The sequence below is a fragment of the Scardinius erythrophthalmus genome, assembly GCF_964197995.2.
Source record: "Scardinius erythrophthalmus genome assembly, chromosome: 24".
Classification (NCBI taxonomy): Eukaryota; Metazoa; Chordata; class Actinopteri; order Cypriniformes; family Leuciscidae; genus Scardinius; species Scardinius erythrophthalmus.
In genome coordinates, this window is record NC_138244.1 from 12,944,608 (window position 1) to 12,965,072 (window position 20,465).

A 20,465-nucleotide genomic window follows, 5' to 3' on the forward strand; every position below is an offset into this window, starting at 1 on the left:
TTTAAATCCCGTCTGGCTAGCGCTCTTCCCATAACGTTTTGAACTCATTCGATCACATAAACGTTTACACTACGAAAGTAATCCTGTCGAATGTGTTTTCGAATACCTATGGAAGTGATCTAAACTCAAAACGGTTTAGACCCCGTTTACACCTGTATTCAGCGTCGTCCACTTGTGATTGGATTGAGGGAAATGCTTCTTAATACCAGGAACTTCTAATACTTAATACTTCTATTTTAGAACGGTGGAGACAGATTTAATGGGAAATTGCATACGACATACGCCCGCCCCACGTGTATCACATCATCTCAGTACACAGAGAAAGTAGCTCAGGCTAAAAAGAAGCTTTACTCATGAAGAATGAAGCTGAAAGTTTGTTTATAATAAGAAAAATTGACCATGGATCACTCAAAATGGCAAACCTGGTGCCTCGAGTCGCATTCATCCGCATGAAGCACAACCAAAACAATGTTCTTCCACAAAATCCTTTTTTTTAATTGCTAGAGGGACTTGCATGAGTTATATAGTGTAGCTTTAAATAAATCTAGTGTTTTCTTGACCCTAGACGGTTAACATCAGCACTCGTTCTCCCACATTTCCAAGTGTCAAGTCACATGACGTACATCGCGCTGCTTGTGTTAACTTTATTGTTATTATATGCAGCGCCGTTATCTCTTGTATTATAATCTCCCACCAGCTTTCATTATATTCCCTGCATGCAATAGTCAGGCTACTGTGAAACACGGCACTTTAATCTTGTGATGCATCAAAACAATATTCATTCCACGTTGTTGGCAGCACAATGATATAGTGATACAGTTTCATAAATATAATTTCAAACAATGGATCGATTCTAATGCACAAATCTGGTTCACGTACATTCATATTCAGCATAACATTATAGAGTGCTGCAGGGAGGACATACTTTTGTAGGCCAAAACCCAGAAGAAAGTTAGCATTTCAGCACTTCTGAGATTTTATCGTCCTGAAGTCAATGGGTTTTTGACCTAAAATAATAATTAACAGCTTTAATTATTAATTACTATTATTATTATTATTATTATTTAATCATCATCAGCTGATGTTGGATTTATTTATTCATTATTTATTAACTAATATTTTAATGTGCCTTGACCTAAAATAATTAACATTTTGTTTTTATTATTATTATTTAATGATTTTCAGCTGATATTGTATATTTATTTTTTATTTACTTATTTATTGACTGATAAATCCCTATTTTTTTTTTTAAATGTGCCATGACCTAAAATAGTAATTAACATTTTGTTTTTATTGTTATTTAATCATTATCAATTGATTGATTGATTGATTGATTGATTGATTGACTGAATTTTTAAATGTGCCTTCACCTAAAATAATTAACACTTTGTTGTTGTTGTTGTTTCAATCTGCTCATATTTGTTTCTTTTGGTATTGACTGATAAATCCCTTGACCTAAATTCTAAAATAAAATTTGTATCCACAGCTTCTGCTCAGCAACCACAGCAACAGGAGTCCAACTCGTCCAGTGAGGAGGAACATGAACCAGACTCACAAAGGGTAAACAGCACTTCTCTTAAAGATACAACTAATGTTATTGCAACTATGTGTGCAATCTTCTACCAATTCTACAAAACACAAAGCCCAATTTGAACCATTACGTTTTTTTGCTCATTATTTGCTATAAAGACCCACAGTGGCACCTCACAGAAGAAAAAGGAGAAAACGGCAGTCCAACAAACCAAGAGAGATCAGCTGAAAAGACTTCACAGGGCTCAGGTATGCCACACACACACACACACACATTTATACACCTAAATGAGTCACCAGAGTGCTAATGTATTCCAATAAATGTAATCAATAAATATCAAGCTAGAGTGATAACCCTTGTTCAGCATAAGACTTATTTTTGCGTTTTTAGAATTAAAAAATGAACTATTCTTTGAGGATGTTTTCAGGTTTTGTCAGATTTATCCTCTTTCTGGGGACATTTTCCCATAGATTTCACTGCAAAATATGCGTTAGAAACATACATATGAATTGCATATATTCCAGTTAATCAATGTATATTGGGTTTGTCTGGTGTGATTGTCAGCAAATCCAAAGACAACTGGAAGAAGTTGAGGAGAAGCAGAGAGCTCTGGAGGAGAGAGGTGTGGCTCTGGAGAAGGTCCTCAGAGGAGAAACTGGTACGGAATATTCTAACACAGTCACACATTTTTACATCTGGAAATATATTATTTAAATTGCCTCATTATCAGACCCATTGTCCTTACATGTCCCCCGTCTCCACCCACTCACTTTGTGATGGTGATATGATTATTTAAAGGGGTGTTATGACACTTATGACTTGCATTTCAGTTGCTGGCAGCTATACAAATGAAGCACGCATGCTGTTGGCCTATCAAGCATGCAAACTTGAGAAATATTTCGCAGTCACGAACAAGATTTCACAACCTTATTCCATAGACTTGTTCTTGAATTCATTATTATATTATAGTAAACTCTATTGGTTTTGTTTTACCCTGTTTATTTCATATGTCGCACAGGAAGTCAGCAGGGAGTGACTAGATAGGGTGTCTCTGTGTGGACTTCCTGTTTCTCTTCTTAGATTGATTTGATGACGACAAACTAAGACTTGCATACAATAAGATCTTTCTTTCTTTTCTTTTTTACTTTAATATTTTACCTTTTTCATTTTTATTTCAAATGTTGTAATATAAAAAATGATGTATAATTGTATTATACACACACACACACACACACACACACACACACACACACACTCACACTCACACACACACACATATATATATATATATATATAATATGTATGTGTGTATATATATGTGTGTGTGTGTATGTATATATACACATATATATATTTATTTTATATACTGTATATATATATATATATATATATATATATATATATATATATATATATATATATATATATATATATATATATATATATATATATATATATATATATATATATGCACTGTGATTGTCCATAGAAAGATTTTGAAGCACAATATAAATACTATGTGAAGACTAACCCCGGATCTATACGCATATACACAAAGACAACAAATAATGCAAATAAACTGCTGCCTTATTGTTTGACTTTTTTTAGAGGGGGAAAATTAGAGATTCAAATAATAGTGATTTGCATTCAAACTAAATGGCCATTTAGAATAAAAAATGATATTGAAATGACTGCAGAGGTAATGGGTTCTGTAAATAGGCCTAGAAAGGGAAAAGTGCCTCTGAAATGAGTTGAAAATGTGATGTTTCATTATTTCGGTGAATGTTGATCTACGGGGCGATTATTAAAGGCAACAAGTCGTTCCGATGAAAAAAGCCAAATCGCAGCAGCCTTTTAACATGCTGCATAATGAGTTTATAATCATATTTTGAAAGCTTTAAGCTCTAATTATAAGGACTGTAAATTGAATTTTAACATCTCCTAGAAATCCATTTCTCCTGCTGCTTCATAGAAATTCCTTTTTTGTCATCCTAAAACCTAGACAGGCATTGTTAGATATTAAGAAACTGAATGAAACTACTAATGCACTAGGAAATACTTTATTCCTAGATCTATAGTTGAAGGTTTCCATACTATTATTGCATAAAGAAAGCAAATAGTCCTGGCCTGGCCTCTGTCTCTGTCTTCCACAATGCTACAAGGATGCAGGCGGTATAGAAGACGTCCCTTTTGTAAAGTGGACAGCAAGGATACAGTGTGTCTTTTATCAACAGACTTCATTGAGGGCAGCAGAATTAATAAATGCATGGGGGCGAATCTTTTGTGACCTGTCACAATCCATTGTTGGCCATGTTTACGTGTCTTTGTCGGGATAATTGTGTTAAGATGAGGGGCTGTGGGGTGTGCGTTTTTTGATGAATAGGTTCTTTGTTAACTGACATTTGCGGCCTCCAAATGGATGGAGAGTGGAAGTATGTAGAAAACAGTGCTCTGAAACTGTCAAAGTGGGAGACTAACATTGTGGGACTATATTAGACAATTAGCTACATTTTAGTATTAATGTAAGCAAAAACATTTATAATGTATAGAAATTGCTTTGTGCAAGGACAGTCTCCATAAATTCTTTGTATTTTAAAATATTTATTTTTGTATTGTTTTATTTTATTAGTATTTGAATATTATATTTTAATATATTATGTTTTATTTATCAATAATATATATATAAATCCATACATACAAATACAGTGGTGGCCAAAATTATTAGAACGGTAAGATTTTTTTTAAAGTCTCTTCTGCTCAACAAGGCTTCATTTATTTTTGGAAAGAAATGAAAGAAATGAATAATTTTATTCAGCAAGGATGCATTAAATTGATCAAAAGTGACTGTATATACATTTATTATGTTGCAAAAGCTTTCTATTACAGATAAATGCTGTTCTTTTGAACTTTCCATTCATCAAAGTATCCTGAAAAGAAATTGTACACAACTGCTTTCAACATTGATAATAATAATAATAATAAATGTTTCTTGAGCAGCAAATCAGCCTATCAGAATGATTTCTGAAGGATCATGTGACACTGAAGACTGGAGTAATGATGCTGAAAATTCAGCTTTGATCACAGGAATGAATTACATTTTAAAATATATTCATATAGAAAAGTTATTTTTAATTGTAAAAATATTTCACAATATTGCTATTTTTTATGGAAGCTTGTTTCCGCCACTGAATAATAAATAAATAATAATAATTGCGACTTTTTATCTCACAATTCTGACTTTTTTTTTCTCACAATTGCGATATATCAAGTCAGAATTGTGACTTTTTTTCTCAGAATTGCGAGATATGAAGTCAGAATTGTGAGAAATAAAATCGCAATTCTGAGAAATAGTCGCAATTGCGAGATATAAAGTCGCAATTCTGAGAAATAAAGTCGCAATTGCGAGATATAAAGTCGCAATTTTGAGAAATAAAGTCGCAATTCTGAGAAATAAAGTCGCAATTGCGATATAAAGTCGCAATTCTGAGAAATAAAGTCGCAATTGCGAGATATAAAGTCGCAATTGAGAGATATAAAGTCAGAATTGCATGATATAAAGTCGCAATTGCATGTTATAAAGTCAGAATTGTGAGATATAAACTATTCTGAGGCTTTTTTTCCCTTAGAATTGGACTTTATATCTCACAATTGTGAGTTTATATCTCACAATTCTGAAGATGTCAGAATTGCGAGATAGTAACTCGCAATTATGTTATAAAGTCAGAATTGCGTGATATAAAGTCGCAATTGCAAGAAAAAAAGTCAGAATTCTGACTTTATAACACGCAATTCTGACTTTATATCTCGCAATTCTGACTTTATAACACGCAATTGTGACTTTATTTCACGCAATTCTGACTTTATATCTCGCAATTCTGACTTTATAACACGCAATTGCGACTTTATTTCATGTAAACTCGCAATTGTGAGAAAAAAATTCGCAATTATCTTTTAAAATGTTTTATTTTGTGGCGGAAACAAGCTTCCATAGTTTTTGCTGTATTTAGGATCAAATAAATGAAAAGCAAAAAATCTTACCGTTCTAATATTATATATATATATATATATATATATATATATATATATATATATATATATATATATATATATATATATGTATATGTATAATTTTTTTTTTTTTTTTTTTTTTTTTTTTTACAGTAATCACAAATGACTGGTAAAGGACTTATGTTAATTATGTGGACATTTTTCATCAGAAGCTTGAGACAATCAAATGTTCAAAATTCTAATCGTATTAAAAATCGGGTAACATCACCGGCTGAGTAGTATTTATCTGCTATAGTTGTGTTATAGCAGATGTCAGTGTTCAGTAAATTTTGTCTATCTCGTGTTCACAGGCGACGACTCGACAGATGAGACCGCGCTACTACAAACCTGGTTCAAACTGGTCCTGGAGAAGAACAAACTGTCCAGATATGAGTCTGAACTCATGATCTTGTAAGTACTGTGACTCTTCTAGATTTTTAATCAAGGTTTCTATACAAGTCTTATACATGCTCTTGTCCCTAGTGCTCAAGAACTGGAGTTGGAGGACACTCAGAGTCGGCTACAGCAAGACATGAGGCGGCGAATGAACACTGAAGGTGGGGTTGTTACCATATATACAGTACACTACAGGTCAAAAGTTTGGAATAATTAAGATTATTTTAAGATTATCAGCGCATTAGAATGATTTCTGAAGGATCATGTGACACTGAAGACTGGAGTAATGATGCTAATGATGCACAGAAATAAATTACATTTTGAAATATATTATAATAGAAAACAATTATTTTAAAATGTAATCATTTTACAATATTTCTGATCACATAAATGCAGTGAGCCTAACATTTTGAAAAAAGATAAGGTTGAGGGTTGTCAACTTTAGATGTATTCCATGTGAAAAGTGAAAACATTTAGGCCTGTGGACCAACTTTTCGGATATTGGATTACATAATTGGTTAGTTAGTGAAAACATATTGTAAGTGGAAGCGCATTTACTTGTGAACAGGAATTGATAGCTGGAGAGGAAGGTGATAGTGTCTTCATTTGCAAGTCAATGGTTGGTCCCTCAGCCTTCGGCAAACACACGTTTATTTTAATTCTTCATGGTGGTGAAGCTCACTGTTTACCACTGAGACATGCAGCGTTAAGCCACAGAACACAGAGGTGTCATTGTGTAATAATTATGGTTATCATACAATATATGATGTTATTCAAAAGCTATTAAACCTTGTTACATGGTGAATGTTCTGTGGACGATATTTTACTTGATTATTGATGATAGGCCTGTCTTTGTATTCCCTCCATATCCAGACTGTGAGAAGAGTGCGAGCGAGCTGGCGGAGGAGCAGAGCCTGCTGTTGGAGATCATGAAGGTGGTGGAGAGAAGAGATAAACTGGTCAGTCTTCTGGAGGAACAGCGGCTGAAGGAGAAAGCTGAGGACCGGGATCTGGAGAGCATGATCCTGTCCAGAGGCTATCAGTTCCACTGGACCTAAACTCCTTTAGACTGAGAGAGCATTATTTGAAGATCTTGAACAGACTGCAATACGCTTGTTTATTCAAACCCAACTTAATGCTGCCTTTTGTGTTCTTCAAAAGAAATAAACCCTAAACCAAAGCACGTGTCTCTTTACTAACTGAAAATATTTCCAAACACAGTTGCACAGGTGAGAGGACCGACTACACATTTTGTTCACACTGGTGCAATGGGATTTATATAGTTAAAGCAGTTTAGTTTTTGATTTATCTTCCTGTTTTGTTAAAATTCTTAATGAATGTTTGTTCATTTCTTCAGTGAATATTCCAATAGATGCCAAAGTTTAATGGCAGTGATGAAGTGTGTTTGTTGAGTGTTTGTTTCTATCTCGCAATGAACAGGATATCTTAAGTGACCTTTAATATCAACTATTTCTGAAGTCAAACCAAATGTCATTGTTTCAAGAATCAAGAAGTGCTTAAGAAAATGTACAAATGGCTCTGGTTTTAATCTTGTCTGTCTGTTGCTTTGTGTAATTTATTTAATAAATGTAAAAACAATGAGTGGGCTCTCCTTTTCTCTTCAAAAAATAAAATAAAAATTAAAGCTGCAAGCAGCGATGAAAAGGGCCCTCTCACCCGTGCCGCCACCACCTGGCGCCTTTAGGAAAACAGCATGGTGGGCAGTAAATAAATATAGGAGGACTATGTTAAAGTAATTTGTATTTACCACACTTCCTGCTACCAGCAGGTGGCGCTATTACTATAACCGAATTTGAGGATGGTCATGTGTTCAGGACAGGACTCTTATCAAACATGGTAAGTTTGGGGCAGATTTAACATTGTATAGCTGAGTTACTACAGGCTGTTTGTGGTTGCCTAGCAACATCAGAACTGCAAGCAACTTTAATATAGAATTTATCTGATGATGCATATATCACCCAAAGGCTAAAATTGGGTGTGCACATCTACATTTGTCAGGCCGCCAAGTATCATCATCAATGTCTTGACTTCATGCTGACCGAGTTTGGTGGTGATCGGAAAAATTATTTAGGAGGAGTATATCAAATTCCTAGGCATGCGTTTTTCAAACAACAAGGACTTAGAGTGCAGAAGTTGTTCGGCCCGATGAGATCTACAGTATATGTGTACCGAGTTTCATACTAATGCGTTCTTGTATGTGTCCAAGATTTCAGATTGTGTTCTAGGGGGCGCTGTTGAGCCCCCCGTCACGCCCGGGTACCAGCTTCAGCCCGGCCCAAATGGCCGTGGGTTCTGACCATGGTTCTGACCTGTGTGCAAAGTTTCATGAGTTTTTGATCCCCGAAACCTTGAACAATAATAATAATAATAAACCTAAAGAAAACAATAGGGCCTTCGCCCTTTCAGTAATAATAATAATAATAATAATAATAATAATAATAAACGGAGCAGAAACAATAGGGACCTCTCACCATCGGTGCTCGGGCCCTAAAAAAACTGGAAACTAACACTAAAGATATTTGTAAGAATATTTTAATTTCTGTATTTTATAAAATATTAACAGGAAAGATATTCATTTTCAAAATGCTTATTTTCAGAAAATTTTATAATATAAATAGTCCTGAATAAAATTATTTTAGTTTCATACAATTAGATATTAAATATATGCATATATAGCCTATAAAATGTTAACTTTTGATTTGATTTATTTTTTACGGATTATTTTGGCTCTTTATAGCTCAAGTCTGTAATAATAACATTGCAGTCTTGTATGATATAATGGCAGCTGAGTCACTACGAATAACTTTCTGAACAGTCTCCCTCAGGAAAGAGGGTGGGATCAAAGGAAAAGGGAAGCTCGTTTTAGAAGGCTGGGCAAATAGCTGGAATTCCGTTTCCGTTCCTGTTCCTGGGATTTTACGCACTCCCTCAGCGGGGGAAATCACATATTATTTACACTTTTCTGCCCCTGACTGTTACTGATGGCTTCTTCCCCGCAGAAATCTCCGTCTTCTCCCAAGTCTCCAACTCCAAAGTCTCCGTCCTCCAGAAAGAAAGATGACTCATTTCTGGGAAAACTTGGTGGGACTCTGGCCAGGAGAAAAAAGGCGAAAGAAGGTAGATTGAGCTAAAAAAAAAAAAAAAAAAAAAGTCTATTTTGCCAGGAGTGATGTTTTGCGCGTTTAAAATACTGAACAGCTGATCTAACGTTAGTCATGACCGTTTTGCTTGAAAGTAATATAGGCTAAAAGTTGTCGCATAAGTTAACTTCAGAAGTCGTTTGTTGACACTGTCAACATCTCTGTTTCTTGTATAGGCTATAATTTAAAAACCTCAAAAGAAACGACAACGGGGTGTGTTTAAAGTAGCGAGAAATATAATGTTTACACTCTGGTTTGTGCAGCTTTTTAGCGATGTTCGGACGAATCGCTCTTTTGAGTCGGATCTTTTCAATGAATCATTTCACTAAATCGGCCCTTGAGCTTCTCTAACGCAGTTGAATCGACTCATTGAATCGAAAACCTTCTCTTTTGAACATGTCTAGCCCGTCCTAAAACCGATAAATTGTCAATTGATTTGATTTGGTGGCGAAAATTAAGTTATTTCAGAAAGGCAAATAGCAGTTATTAGAAAGTAGAATTATTCACCTCGTAATTCACCTTTAGTGATTCACCTAGTAGATGTAATTGGTTTGGGTTTTGGCTTCTAACCCTTTAATGAAGACTTTTTTTAAAACCCCTGTTGGAAAAATACTTCCTGAACCAAGGCCACTGAAAAAGTGAGTGGACAGTGTTGCACTCTACTATGCTCAATAACATAAACTGATATCATAAATGTGTCACATCCATGACCATTTAAGATTTTAAGATTAGTTATTCTGAAATGTATTAGTCATTTTTTATGCTCCATTTTGGCAAGTAGCACTTTAAAGTATTCACCTTGGAGGCATGATTATAAAAAAACCTTTCAAAATATTTACCCACACCTAAAAATGACTGAGTCATCGAATCGTTCTGATGAAAACCTCTAAACGACAGTCTTGAGTAGCAATAATCAGCCTTTTTATAGTCTAAAAATCACACGTTGGCACATTATAAAGTGTTCTTAAGCTCTGTCTTCAGCTAACACTCAGCTTTAGCAGTGTTGTTCTAACCATGTAAGGTATTCTGTCTGGACGAGGCTTGAGATTGTTATTGTACAGGAATGAGAACAGTCATCTCAGCCTTGAGACAAGAACAGCTGCGAAACTAGACCGCAAAACCCAATAATAATCCTGACAACTTCTGGTGATCCACATCCTTAACAAATAAAAATATATTAGTTTTGTTGTAGGCCTCTTATCCAGTAAGTAAATTAGTCTCTGTGCCGCTACCCATTACATTCAAGTGTTTCTTCTGGGTTTGCACGATTCCCTGAGTGCACTTCTGTAATGATTGCACGGCATCCATCAGCACTTGCAAGGCCGTTTGAGAGGAAAACGCAGCTGAGCCTTCGGATTCTCTGACTGCCTATTGCTCCGTCTCGTATTCGCCCACGCACAGGACGAGAACTGTGATCCGGATGGGTAATTGATGTAGGATTTGATTTTTGAAAGGGCTATTTCACAAAATGCAGTGCATTTTATGTTTATTGCTTTAGTTGCAATTAAAAATATAAATTACACAGGATTACTGCTACAACTTAAATGGTTGGTGAAATAAAATGTAATAAAACATTATTTAGTCACCTTTCATGTCACTCCTATATGCTGTTCCTATGCAATTCTCTCCATATAATGATGTTTCAGCTTCAAAAATAAAAAAAGCACCATAAAAGAGAGATCTTCTGGTGAAGTTCTTGTTAATGACTAATATTTCTGAAGAAATTGTGGTGCTCATTGTTAAACATCCTCCCAGGCAGTCACCCATGTTAACCTCATCGCTCCCCATAATCCAAGTTACATGACATCTTTGTCGTGCCGTTGGACTGGATGCACCCCTCGTGTCAGCGAGAAGAAGCAGCAGGAGAGCAGCTGTGCGTGAGGTCGAGAGGGTGTTGATTAATAGGATATCGTCCTCCATGGGAGGCCTCTGGAATCCAGCACAGGATGTTCGCATCCCCATAATCAGCGCTGTAGACAGTGATGCATGCTGGGTTGCTTTTGGAGCGAAGAGCTGGAGTCTCGGGTTTTTCTCAGAGGATGCTGAGAATGTCGATGTTTTCCTGAAGTCTAAGAAATATAGGATTTTTTAAACATTTTCTTCTGAAAATGAGCCATGATGATAATGTTGTGGGCGGTTGCCAGGTTTTTGCTAACGTGTTTTTTTGTCATTTTTTGGTAGTTGCTTATTGAAAACTTATCATGATGTCTCTGGTGGCTAAATATTATTATTTATAGCACAAACAATAATTTTTAATTTAAAGCTGCAATCTATAACTTTTTTGTGTTCAAAATGTATGATGAGTGAGTACATCATGAATCCATTTTCCAAACCGTGTTTTTGTCTCCTCTTACATCACAGAGACGTCTAATTTGATGTGCGTTTACATCTGGAAGACGCATTCTTTAAAATGTTTGTAAATGTTTAAAATCGAAAGTTCAAAAAACAACACTTATTTGAAATAGAAATCTTTTTAAACCTTATAAAACAGCAATAACACAAGGAATAAAACACTCGATTTCATTTCTCTTTTTTTTTTTTTTTTTTTGGCCACTGTATTCAGAAATAATTTGTTACCTCTCACCCGATGTGTCCTGTCTCCTATAGTATCGGAGCTGCAGGAGGAGGGGATGAACGCCATTAATCTCCCGATGAGTCCCACACCTTTTGAGCTTCATCCTGAGGACATCATGCTAGGTACTGAACCCGTAGCCTGATCGTTCAATTGATGCTCTCTCAGGTTAATAAGCCCTTACACCTTCCTCTCCCTCTTTCTGTCTGTCTCTTTCCCTCACAGAGGAAAATGAAGTCCGCACTATGGTGGACCCAAACTCGAAAAATGACCGAAAACTCCAGGAACTCATGAAGGTTTGTGTTTAAAGCCAAAATGTCAATTCTGTGATCATTTGTTCTCCCATATGTCTTTCCAAACTACACCCATGATTTTGCCTAAATTAGGTGCTTATCGACTGGATCAATGATGTTCTGGTTGGGGAAAGGATCATTGTGAAGGACCTGGCTGAAGATCTTTATGACGGACAGGTTCTCCAGAAGCTCTTTGGTACAAATCTCTGTTTATTTCACTATATGGCTTCTTCTGATTGGTTTTATTTGACTTGACTTAACCAAGTAAGTTCTACCTAGACTCCTTGAGATCTTCCCCACATCCCTATTCTGATTTGGCCTTGTGTTTCTGTCCTGTAGAAAAGCTTGAAGGTGAGAAGCTAAATGTTGCAGAGGTGACCCAATCTGAGATTGCCCAGAAGCAGAAGCTGCAGACGGTTCTGGAGAGAATCAATGACGCGCTGAAGGTCTCCACCAGGAGCATCAAGTGGAACGTCGACTGTAGGTCCCTAGAGCTTCATCATGATTTGTTCAAATGATCCTAAATAAGACAAGACAAGCGTTATGTGATGTTAAATATGGACCTGGCTTAAAGTGTCCACTTAGACATGCTGTGTTGCACAAAATGACTTTACAACAAAGTAAGGTCTGTTTAAAATGCTATTGATGGGTGTTTCTCATAGCTTTGAGTTTCAAAGGCTTGGGAAACACTTAAGGTGATGCAACAGTGTTTTTAAGAGGATTTCAATCACTCTACTTATGTGGAAGAGACACTAAAGAGATTGCAGTTCATTTTATGAGGCAGAAAGATTTATGCGCTATTGATTTTCGTATTAAATGGAGGAGAACATCAATCCTGTGTCCTTAAGTAACAATTCACAGATCTAAGTGCCAATACTGGTTTTAATACATTCAAGGAATGTTAAGATTTAAAGTCGGCATGAAATGGAAGTTGCGATAGTCTTTTCTTCCCTATTCTTATGGGTATCTGAGTGAAATTACTAAAATGTACTAAAAATGTTGGGCAGGACTTAATTTTGCCCATTTTCTAATGCTGTGATGTCATCTGAGTGACAGGTTGCTCCACCTTCGCACCTGTAAACGCGTCAATAGAGGGAGGGGAAATTTTGAGTAAAGATTACGAGGGCACACAAATTTTTATAAAATGATGTGCACGGATAAATCATTTATACTAAACAATGCAATTTTTCATAAAAAAAAATAAAAAAAAGAATTATCAGTTGATTTCATGGTGACTTTCTTTTGTTTTGTTTTGTTTTTTGCTAGCGGTTCACGCTAAGAGCATTGTGGCCATCCTTCACCTGCTGGTGGCGGTTTCCCAGCACTTCAGAGCGCCCATTCGCCTCCCTGACCATGTGTCCATTCAGGTGGTTGTGGTCCAGGTATGTAGACTCTGTTTTAGACTGTGATGCTAACTGCTAATAAATCTTTGTTGTTATTTGCGTTGTATAAAACGCTCCCTGATTAACTTTTCATACAAATTCTTCTCACAAATCTCCACAAAATCAAATAATAGGTAAATTTGTTGATGTTGACATACCAATTATTGTCAATATATTTTAGGAAAGAAAGCGAGTCAGAATAGAAAGTGCAAATGAAAGCTAATTAGCTTTACTTTCATCTGTATTTTGTCATGATTCCTTTTGATATTTTCTTGCTTTACTTCAATGTTACAAATTATAATAGTCAATATTTTCTTGCAATCATTGCATACAGAATTAAATATGGAGTTCTAGTTAATTATCCCCAATAGCTAAATGTAACGGAGGCCAGCTAGTAGTTGCTGTGCGAGTAAACCTCACTCCTCTGATCTCAATAGGCGCTCTCGCGACAGATGCTAGAGGCTGCAGTCTTTAGCCTCCTTGTTAGAGCGCCTGACTCTCATGCCGGAGACCCGGGTTCGAGACCCGCACGGAGCGGGGTGTGAAGGACCCGGGTGAGAGGGGTTACATAAAGCTAATTAGCTTTAGTAACTAATGCTAGCTTACTGATGTTGATGCTGTCATTTTTAATTTTTTTAATTTGTTTTGCTCTCTGTATTGTCTTCCTTTTGATATTGAATCAAATACAGATGGTTGCAGTCCTCAAAGTTTCTATAGTCAGTGAAAACTTGGAAATATCAGGAAATATTGGAAATCTCAGATTTTTCCAAGTTTTCATTGACTAGAAACTTTGAGGACTGCAACCATCTGTATATGATACTATATGATACTATACATATACAAATACAAATACATGTGTGTGTGTGTATATATATATATATATATATATATGTATATGTGTGTGTGTGTGTGTGTGTTTGTATGTATATGTATGCGTGTACATAAGTAAATATAATTTTTATGATAATGTTACATTTGATATCATATTTAAACTATTTAAACTACTAATTGATTAAATCTTTCTCAAAAAAAATGTGTGTGTGTGTATAATCACTTAAAAATTGAAATATAAATCAAACAATTTTTTTAGAAAATTATTCTTAAGAATCAATATACAGAAATCACAAACAACTGGGAAAATCATAGAAATTAATGGGAAAAGAAGTGAGAATCCTGAATGCCTAAGCTCTTTCCAATTTTTTTTTTATTTGCATAATTTTACAGTTCATGTAGGAGAATGGATTATATTAAAATAAGTGGTCTCAAATTTAATCATCCTGTAATTCTCCCGTTGTGCCTGACTAGAGGAACTCGTTGTTTTCCCATTACAGATATTTTGATATCAAACGATGGTGGTTTCTTAAGTCTTCTAGAGAATTCTGACTCTTGGTGATATCCAATCTGTTCCCTTTTACTTTTCCTTTAGAAACGAGAGGGCATTCTCCAATCCCGTCAGGTTATGGAGGAGATCACTGGCAACACCGAGTACGTCAATGCTGCATCCCTAATTTCCAAATGTCATAGTCATGTGTTCATAAATGGGCCAATATCAGGGTTTAATGATCTTTTCCATCTTTTGTAATGATTCCTTTCATATGTTTCAATCATTGTGCAGTAGATCACTGATTACAAGATGGCGTCTGGGTTAGCCTATAGCGCTGTTTTGTCACCCTTTGTGTGGAAACACACACACACACATGTTCACAGCTGACTGTAGAGCAGTCCAGCAGGCACCTGGCAGCTGGGAAGATAAGTGTGTGTTTTTGCACGTGTGTGTGTTTGTGGAATACTTCCTGAGGCTGTTATCACACACACAGTAGCTGCTGCTGCCCAGGCTGATGGCTGGCAGGAGTGATTAGAGAGCGAGAGGAGGGGGCCTCATGGGGAGAAAGCCCTGTCCAGGGCAGTCCCAGACTTGCCTGATCAATTTGATCACCCTTCCACACGCCCAAATAGCAGCTGACTTTTTTTCTTTTTTTTTCTGGATTTCAGTGACTGTAGCATTACGAAAGATAAATGACCTCCCATGCTGTACAAGAGATGAATGAAATGCATAACATGCAATAATGCACTGATATTAAAATTCTTGCCGATACCGATAAGCCAATTTTTTTTTTCTGTTATGACCAAATGGTCGATATTAAAATTCTATGCCATTTGTCTAAATAAATAAAAAAAAATGCTAAAATTGGATATTCATTTTGAGATTTGCTAAAGATTTCATTAAACTATGTAATTAAATCTGTGTTTTTAAAGATTAACTTTAATCGAGCATTAAATGATAGCAAAGAGGAAATGAGCATGAACATTTAAATATGCAATATAAAAAAAACTCCTCTAATATCGGCCAAAGACTGCTATGTTTCCTATATTAAATATATCTATATATCTATATCTATATATATTGCTGGAATTATCATGTGATGTTTTTCTAACTGCATGTTCATAATTATATAATTATCATAATTTAATAGATGTGTTCTTTGTTCATAGGGCATTATCTGGCAGGCATGGTAAGTATTATTACAATTTATATCATTTAGATGTTATATACACTACTATTCAAAAGTTTGGAGTCGGTAAGATTTAAAAAAATATATATATACTTTTATTCAGCAAGGATGGATTAAATTGATCAATAGTTGACTGTAAAAACATTTATGTTTTAAAAGATTTTTCATATAAATTCTGTTCTTTTGAACTTGAAAAAAAGTATCCTGGTTTCCACAAAAATGTTAAGCAGCACAACTGTTTTCAAATTGTGAATTATAAGAAATGTTTATTGAGCAGCAAATCAGCCTATTAGAATGATTTCTGAAGGATCATGTGACACTGAAGACTGGAGTAATGATGCTGAAAATTCAGCTTATAATATAGTCAAATAGTTAAGTTATTTTTAAATTGTAATGTTGTGATTGTAATTTTTGATAGATAAATGCAGCCTTGGTGAGCTTATAAGAGAAAAATGAAAATCTTACCAACCCCAAAACTTTTGAATGATTGTGTAAATGTTTCAGTTGTTTTCTAATACATGGCTGTATTCTTCCATGTAGAGCGTGATGCTTTTGATACCTTGTTTGATCATGCTCCTGACAAGCTGAATGTCGTGAAGAAGGTATGAAAGAGCACAAGTATTAGCCGAATCGACATCCTAAGACAAGCCTGACCACATATGCATCTGTTTTCCACAGACTCTAATCACCTTCGTCAACAAACACCTGAATAAACTGAACTTGGAGGTTGCTGAACTGGATACACAGGTAACATCCTGTGACTGTGGTAAATTAAAGCGCTAAGCCATGAGAAATCATCCGTTACAGTGATTTTATAAAATGGTAGCAGCAACAACATGATAAAAGGGTATTTGTTCAATAAATGTAATGAAATTACAGATCTGTCATCATTAATCCCTCTTCATGTCACATGCCACAGTCCATTTGGCTGTTCCAGTCGATCTTTTACATGAAACTATTATGGGAACTGAAGCTTTCAATCTTCAAAACAGACACAAAAGCTCCATGAAAATAGAATTTAAAGTAGCTCATTCAATTTGTACTTTATATTTCAAGTTTTCTGAACTCATATGATGGTTTTGTGTCAGAAATATACTTCACTAAATAAAGTAGTTCATTAGCTTATATGTAGGCTGTTTACGGTTGCCAAATATTAATCAACGGATTGCTATGTTTGGCGGTCAGTGAGATTAAAAAAAAAAAAAAAAGAAGTCTGTTATTCTCACCAAGGCTGCATTTGTTTAATCAAAAAGACAGTTAGAACAGTAAAAAAATATATTTTATTTTCATATATTTTATAATTTAATTTATTCCTGTGATGCAAAGCTGAATTTTCAGCATCATTACTCCAGTCTTCAGTGTCACATGATCCTTCAGAAATCATTCTAATATGTTGATTTGCTGCTCAAGAAACATTTCTTATTATTATCAATGTTGAAAACAGTTGTGCTGCTTCATATTTATTTGGAAACCGTGATCTTTATTCAGGATTCTTTGATGAATAGAAATTTATTCACAAGTCACTGTAGTTCGCCCTCATGTTGTTCCAAACCTTTGAGTTTCTCCCTTCTGTTAAACACAAAAGAAGATGTTGGTAATCAAACAGTTGACGGTAGCCATTGACTTCCATAGTAGGAACACAGAGTCCCGTCAACTGTCTGGTTACCAACATTCTTTAAAGTATCTTTTGTGTTCAACAGAAGAAAGAAACTCATACAGGTTTGGAACATGGAACATGAGTGTAAGTAATGACCAAATTTTCATTTTTGGGTGAACTATCCCTTTAATGCATCCTTGCTGAATGTATTATTTCTTAAAGCAGAATTTGCGATTTGGGCGTGTATGCCTGGATTGAGTTGTTCTGACTGAGGCGTGTTTGTAGTTTGCAGATGGTGTGTATCTGGTCCTGCTGATGGGACTTCTAGAAGGATACTTCGTCCCCCTCTACAACTTCTTCCTGACCCCTGAGAATTTTGACCAAAAGGTATAAATTCCGAGTACATGGGTGGGTTAACGTGCTTCAGTGTGGAAGGCCATCCTGGTGTGCTGTGTTGAGTGTCATCGAGAGGGGGTGGTGTTGACAGTCAGCCCAGAGTACAGGCTGCTCACCTGGGTCACATCCAGAATGCCCAGCCCGTGCCAAATGGGCATGTTGCACCAGGATGCATCTGTAATCTGCCTCTGCACAGGAAACGGATAAGTGGTGTGATGTGTGGCTCCCTTCTAATATCCAGTGCTTATGTGTGGATTTCAGAGATAACTGCTTTTGGTCCTTCTACTGTCCAGTTTTGGGAAATCACTTTTTTTTTTTTTTAAATGCATACCCCATTTTGTACTTCTTCAAGGTGTCAAAATATGGTCGTTTCTTTTTTTATCTGCAGGTTCATAATGTGTCTTTCTCCTTCGAGCTGATGCAGGACGGTGGCCTGGAGAGGCCCAAACCCAGGCCTGAGGGTAATTATGCCTTTGTTTTCTGCAAATCCTATCATTGTAAAAAGATTTGTCTTGTCAGGGCTGTACTCTGCTACTGATGTTTCGCCAATTCTCAAACGTTGCTCTTTTAACCTGAAAGTTCATTTCTTAAATGCGTCGCATGTGGAAGTTTCAGAGATAATTGAAAAATATTTAAATTACATTTAAAAACAGGCGTTTATTGGGTTGTGCTGTAAATTAAATTTTATTCATATCTATATTTTTGTTTGCAGTATATCTTATACATAATTCGCAGTTTTTGACTATTAATATTATAATTTTTTTTATCAAAATTATTTTTAAAAATTTAGTTAGTTCCTTCAGTTAATAAGCACTTTTCTTTCCTTAAGAATAGTTAGTTAGAACTTTTCCTACGCTTAATAATATTTAGTTACTTAGTCATTTTCATTCAGTTAAGAATAGTACTATTTCCCTCCCTTACCAATAGTCAGGGTATGTTTACACGACAACAATGTACTAAAAACATAAACGGTTTCCTTTGCGTTTTTTTGCGTAATGACGACAATGTTTTCAAAACAATCCTGTTCACACGGATCCGCAAAAACGATTAAAAACGCTGCTGTATTATGCCGCTAGGCCAGTAGTTGGCGATGTCACTTTGTAAAGAAAATTTATAGACTGAACACGTAATACACATGCGCATGGCGTCACCATTTTCACAAATTCGCATTTTTGTACATGGAGACGATAACGGTGTCGTTTTCATATATATATATATATATATATATATATATATATATATATATATATATATATATATATATATATATATATATATATATATATATATATATATATGAAAACGACACTGTTATCGTTATATCGTATATAATATATAAACCCGTTTTCAAAAGTACTATTATACACATACTATTATAAATACTACACAAATATCACAATTAAACAGCTCTCTCTATATACTTCTATTAATTTATAGTGTATGAAAGTAGTCTTTTGAATGATTTTAAGTTAAATGTGTGTCTAGGTTTGTTAGTGTTCATATAATGCCAGTCAGAGTCCTTGAAGAGTCAGGTACATTATTTAACATTGCGTAAATCCACTTCATGCTTTAAATCAATTCAAACAAGAACTGGACCTGAAGAAACTATGCACTGAATGTGTTTTAGCTGCTCAAGGAGTTCTTCAGAGTGAGACAGAATTGTAACTGTATAAAAGCTTTTGCTCTCAAATGTCAAAATGAGTCATTTTTTTTTGTTCCTCTGTTTTGTTCCAGATATTGTGAATTGTGACCTAAAATCAACACTTCGAGTTCTTTACAACCTTTTCACCAAGTACAGACACGTGGAATGAGTCGAAACGGGTAACGCGTTTATGGGATAACGAGTTTTTTATGAGGCTGACAAACAAAATATGCTGTTAATTATTTTGGAGTATTGTATAATACCCCTATACGGCTAATAATTGTGTCTAGATGTCATCTTGATGGATGTAAAAACACTAAAGAAAAAAAAACACTATGCATACTAATGATTTTTTTTAATGAAAGCATTCCATTCCTCAGATGATGCATTGAAGTCTAGCATAACTTCGGCTTTTATTTGTGGAAATGTAAAAGCTGTTTAATCTGTTTAAAGTGTATTCATTCATAAAATATCCAGCTTGCACTACATTATATCACATAAAACACTATATTCTCTTAAGTCACAGTATTTGCTTATATTATCAAGTGTCTGGCCAAATAATTGTTTGTCGTAATGAGTGTCTGTTTCACTTCATATCTTAATTTGTCATGCTTAGTCGTGATTTATTTGCTAATGTTTTTAAATCTGTCTGCATCAAAAAAAAAAAAAAACGTTGCCGCATAAATTTGTATCAGACTTCAATTTATTTATTTTCTTACGTCTTAAAACATGGTGTCTTGGATCGTTATTGGGGAAAATGAATGAAAAACGGATTTAATTAGTGTTAGCGCAACTTTTGGTGGAAGCTGCAAGAAAATATACCTTGTTTTGGTTGATATCATTCCAGTAGCATCATTTGTAAAACTCAATGTTCATGTTTTATCGGCACTTGAAAATGTTACAAAATCTACATTAAACATGGATGAATCATCTTG

At 35.1% G+C, this 20,465-nt stretch overlaps 2 protein-coding genes across 5 annotated transcripts in view; both read left to right on the forward strand.

Annotated features, from left to right (window-relative positions):
- Positions 1-7,565, forward strand: part of mical2b (microtubule associated monooxygenase, calponin and LIM domain containing 2b) — a 49,392-nt gene extending 41,827 nt beyond the window's left edge. For all 4 annotated transcript variants that reach the window (XM_081356662.1, XM_081356664.1, XM_081356661.1 and 1 more), the window contains 6 exons: positions 1,487-1,560; positions 1,690-1,779; positions 2,096-2,189; positions 5,890-5,989; positions 6,062-6,135; positions 6,848-7,565. In XM_081356662.1, the coding sequence (XP_081212788.1) occupies positions 1,487-1,560; positions 1,690-1,779; positions 2,096-2,189; positions 5,890-5,989; positions 6,062-6,135; positions 6,848-7,032 (617 nt within the window). In that variant the 3' untranslated portion in view covers positions 7,033-7,565. The remainder of the gene's footprint in view (positions 1-1,486; positions 1,561-1,689; positions 1,780-2,095; positions 2,190-5,889; positions 5,990-6,061; positions 6,136-6,847) is intronic.
- A 1,253-nt stretch (positions 7,566-8,818) lies between these two features.
- Positions 8,819-20,465, forward strand: parvaa (parvin, alpha a). The gene is made up of 13 exons (XM_081356455.1): positions 8,819-9,112; positions 11,743-11,832; positions 11,933-12,003; positions 12,094-12,196; positions 12,340-12,480; positions 13,267-13,382; positions 14,809-14,867; positions 15,876-15,895; positions 16,436-16,497; positions 16,574-16,642; positions 17,778-17,879; positions 18,277-18,349; positions 19,623-20,465. The coding sequence occupies exons 1-13, from the start codon at positions 8,977-8,979 to the stop codon at positions 19,697-19,699; spliced, it is 1,119 nt and encodes a 372-aa protein (XP_081212581.1). The 5' UTR covers positions 8,819-8,976; the 3' UTR covers positions 19,700-20,465.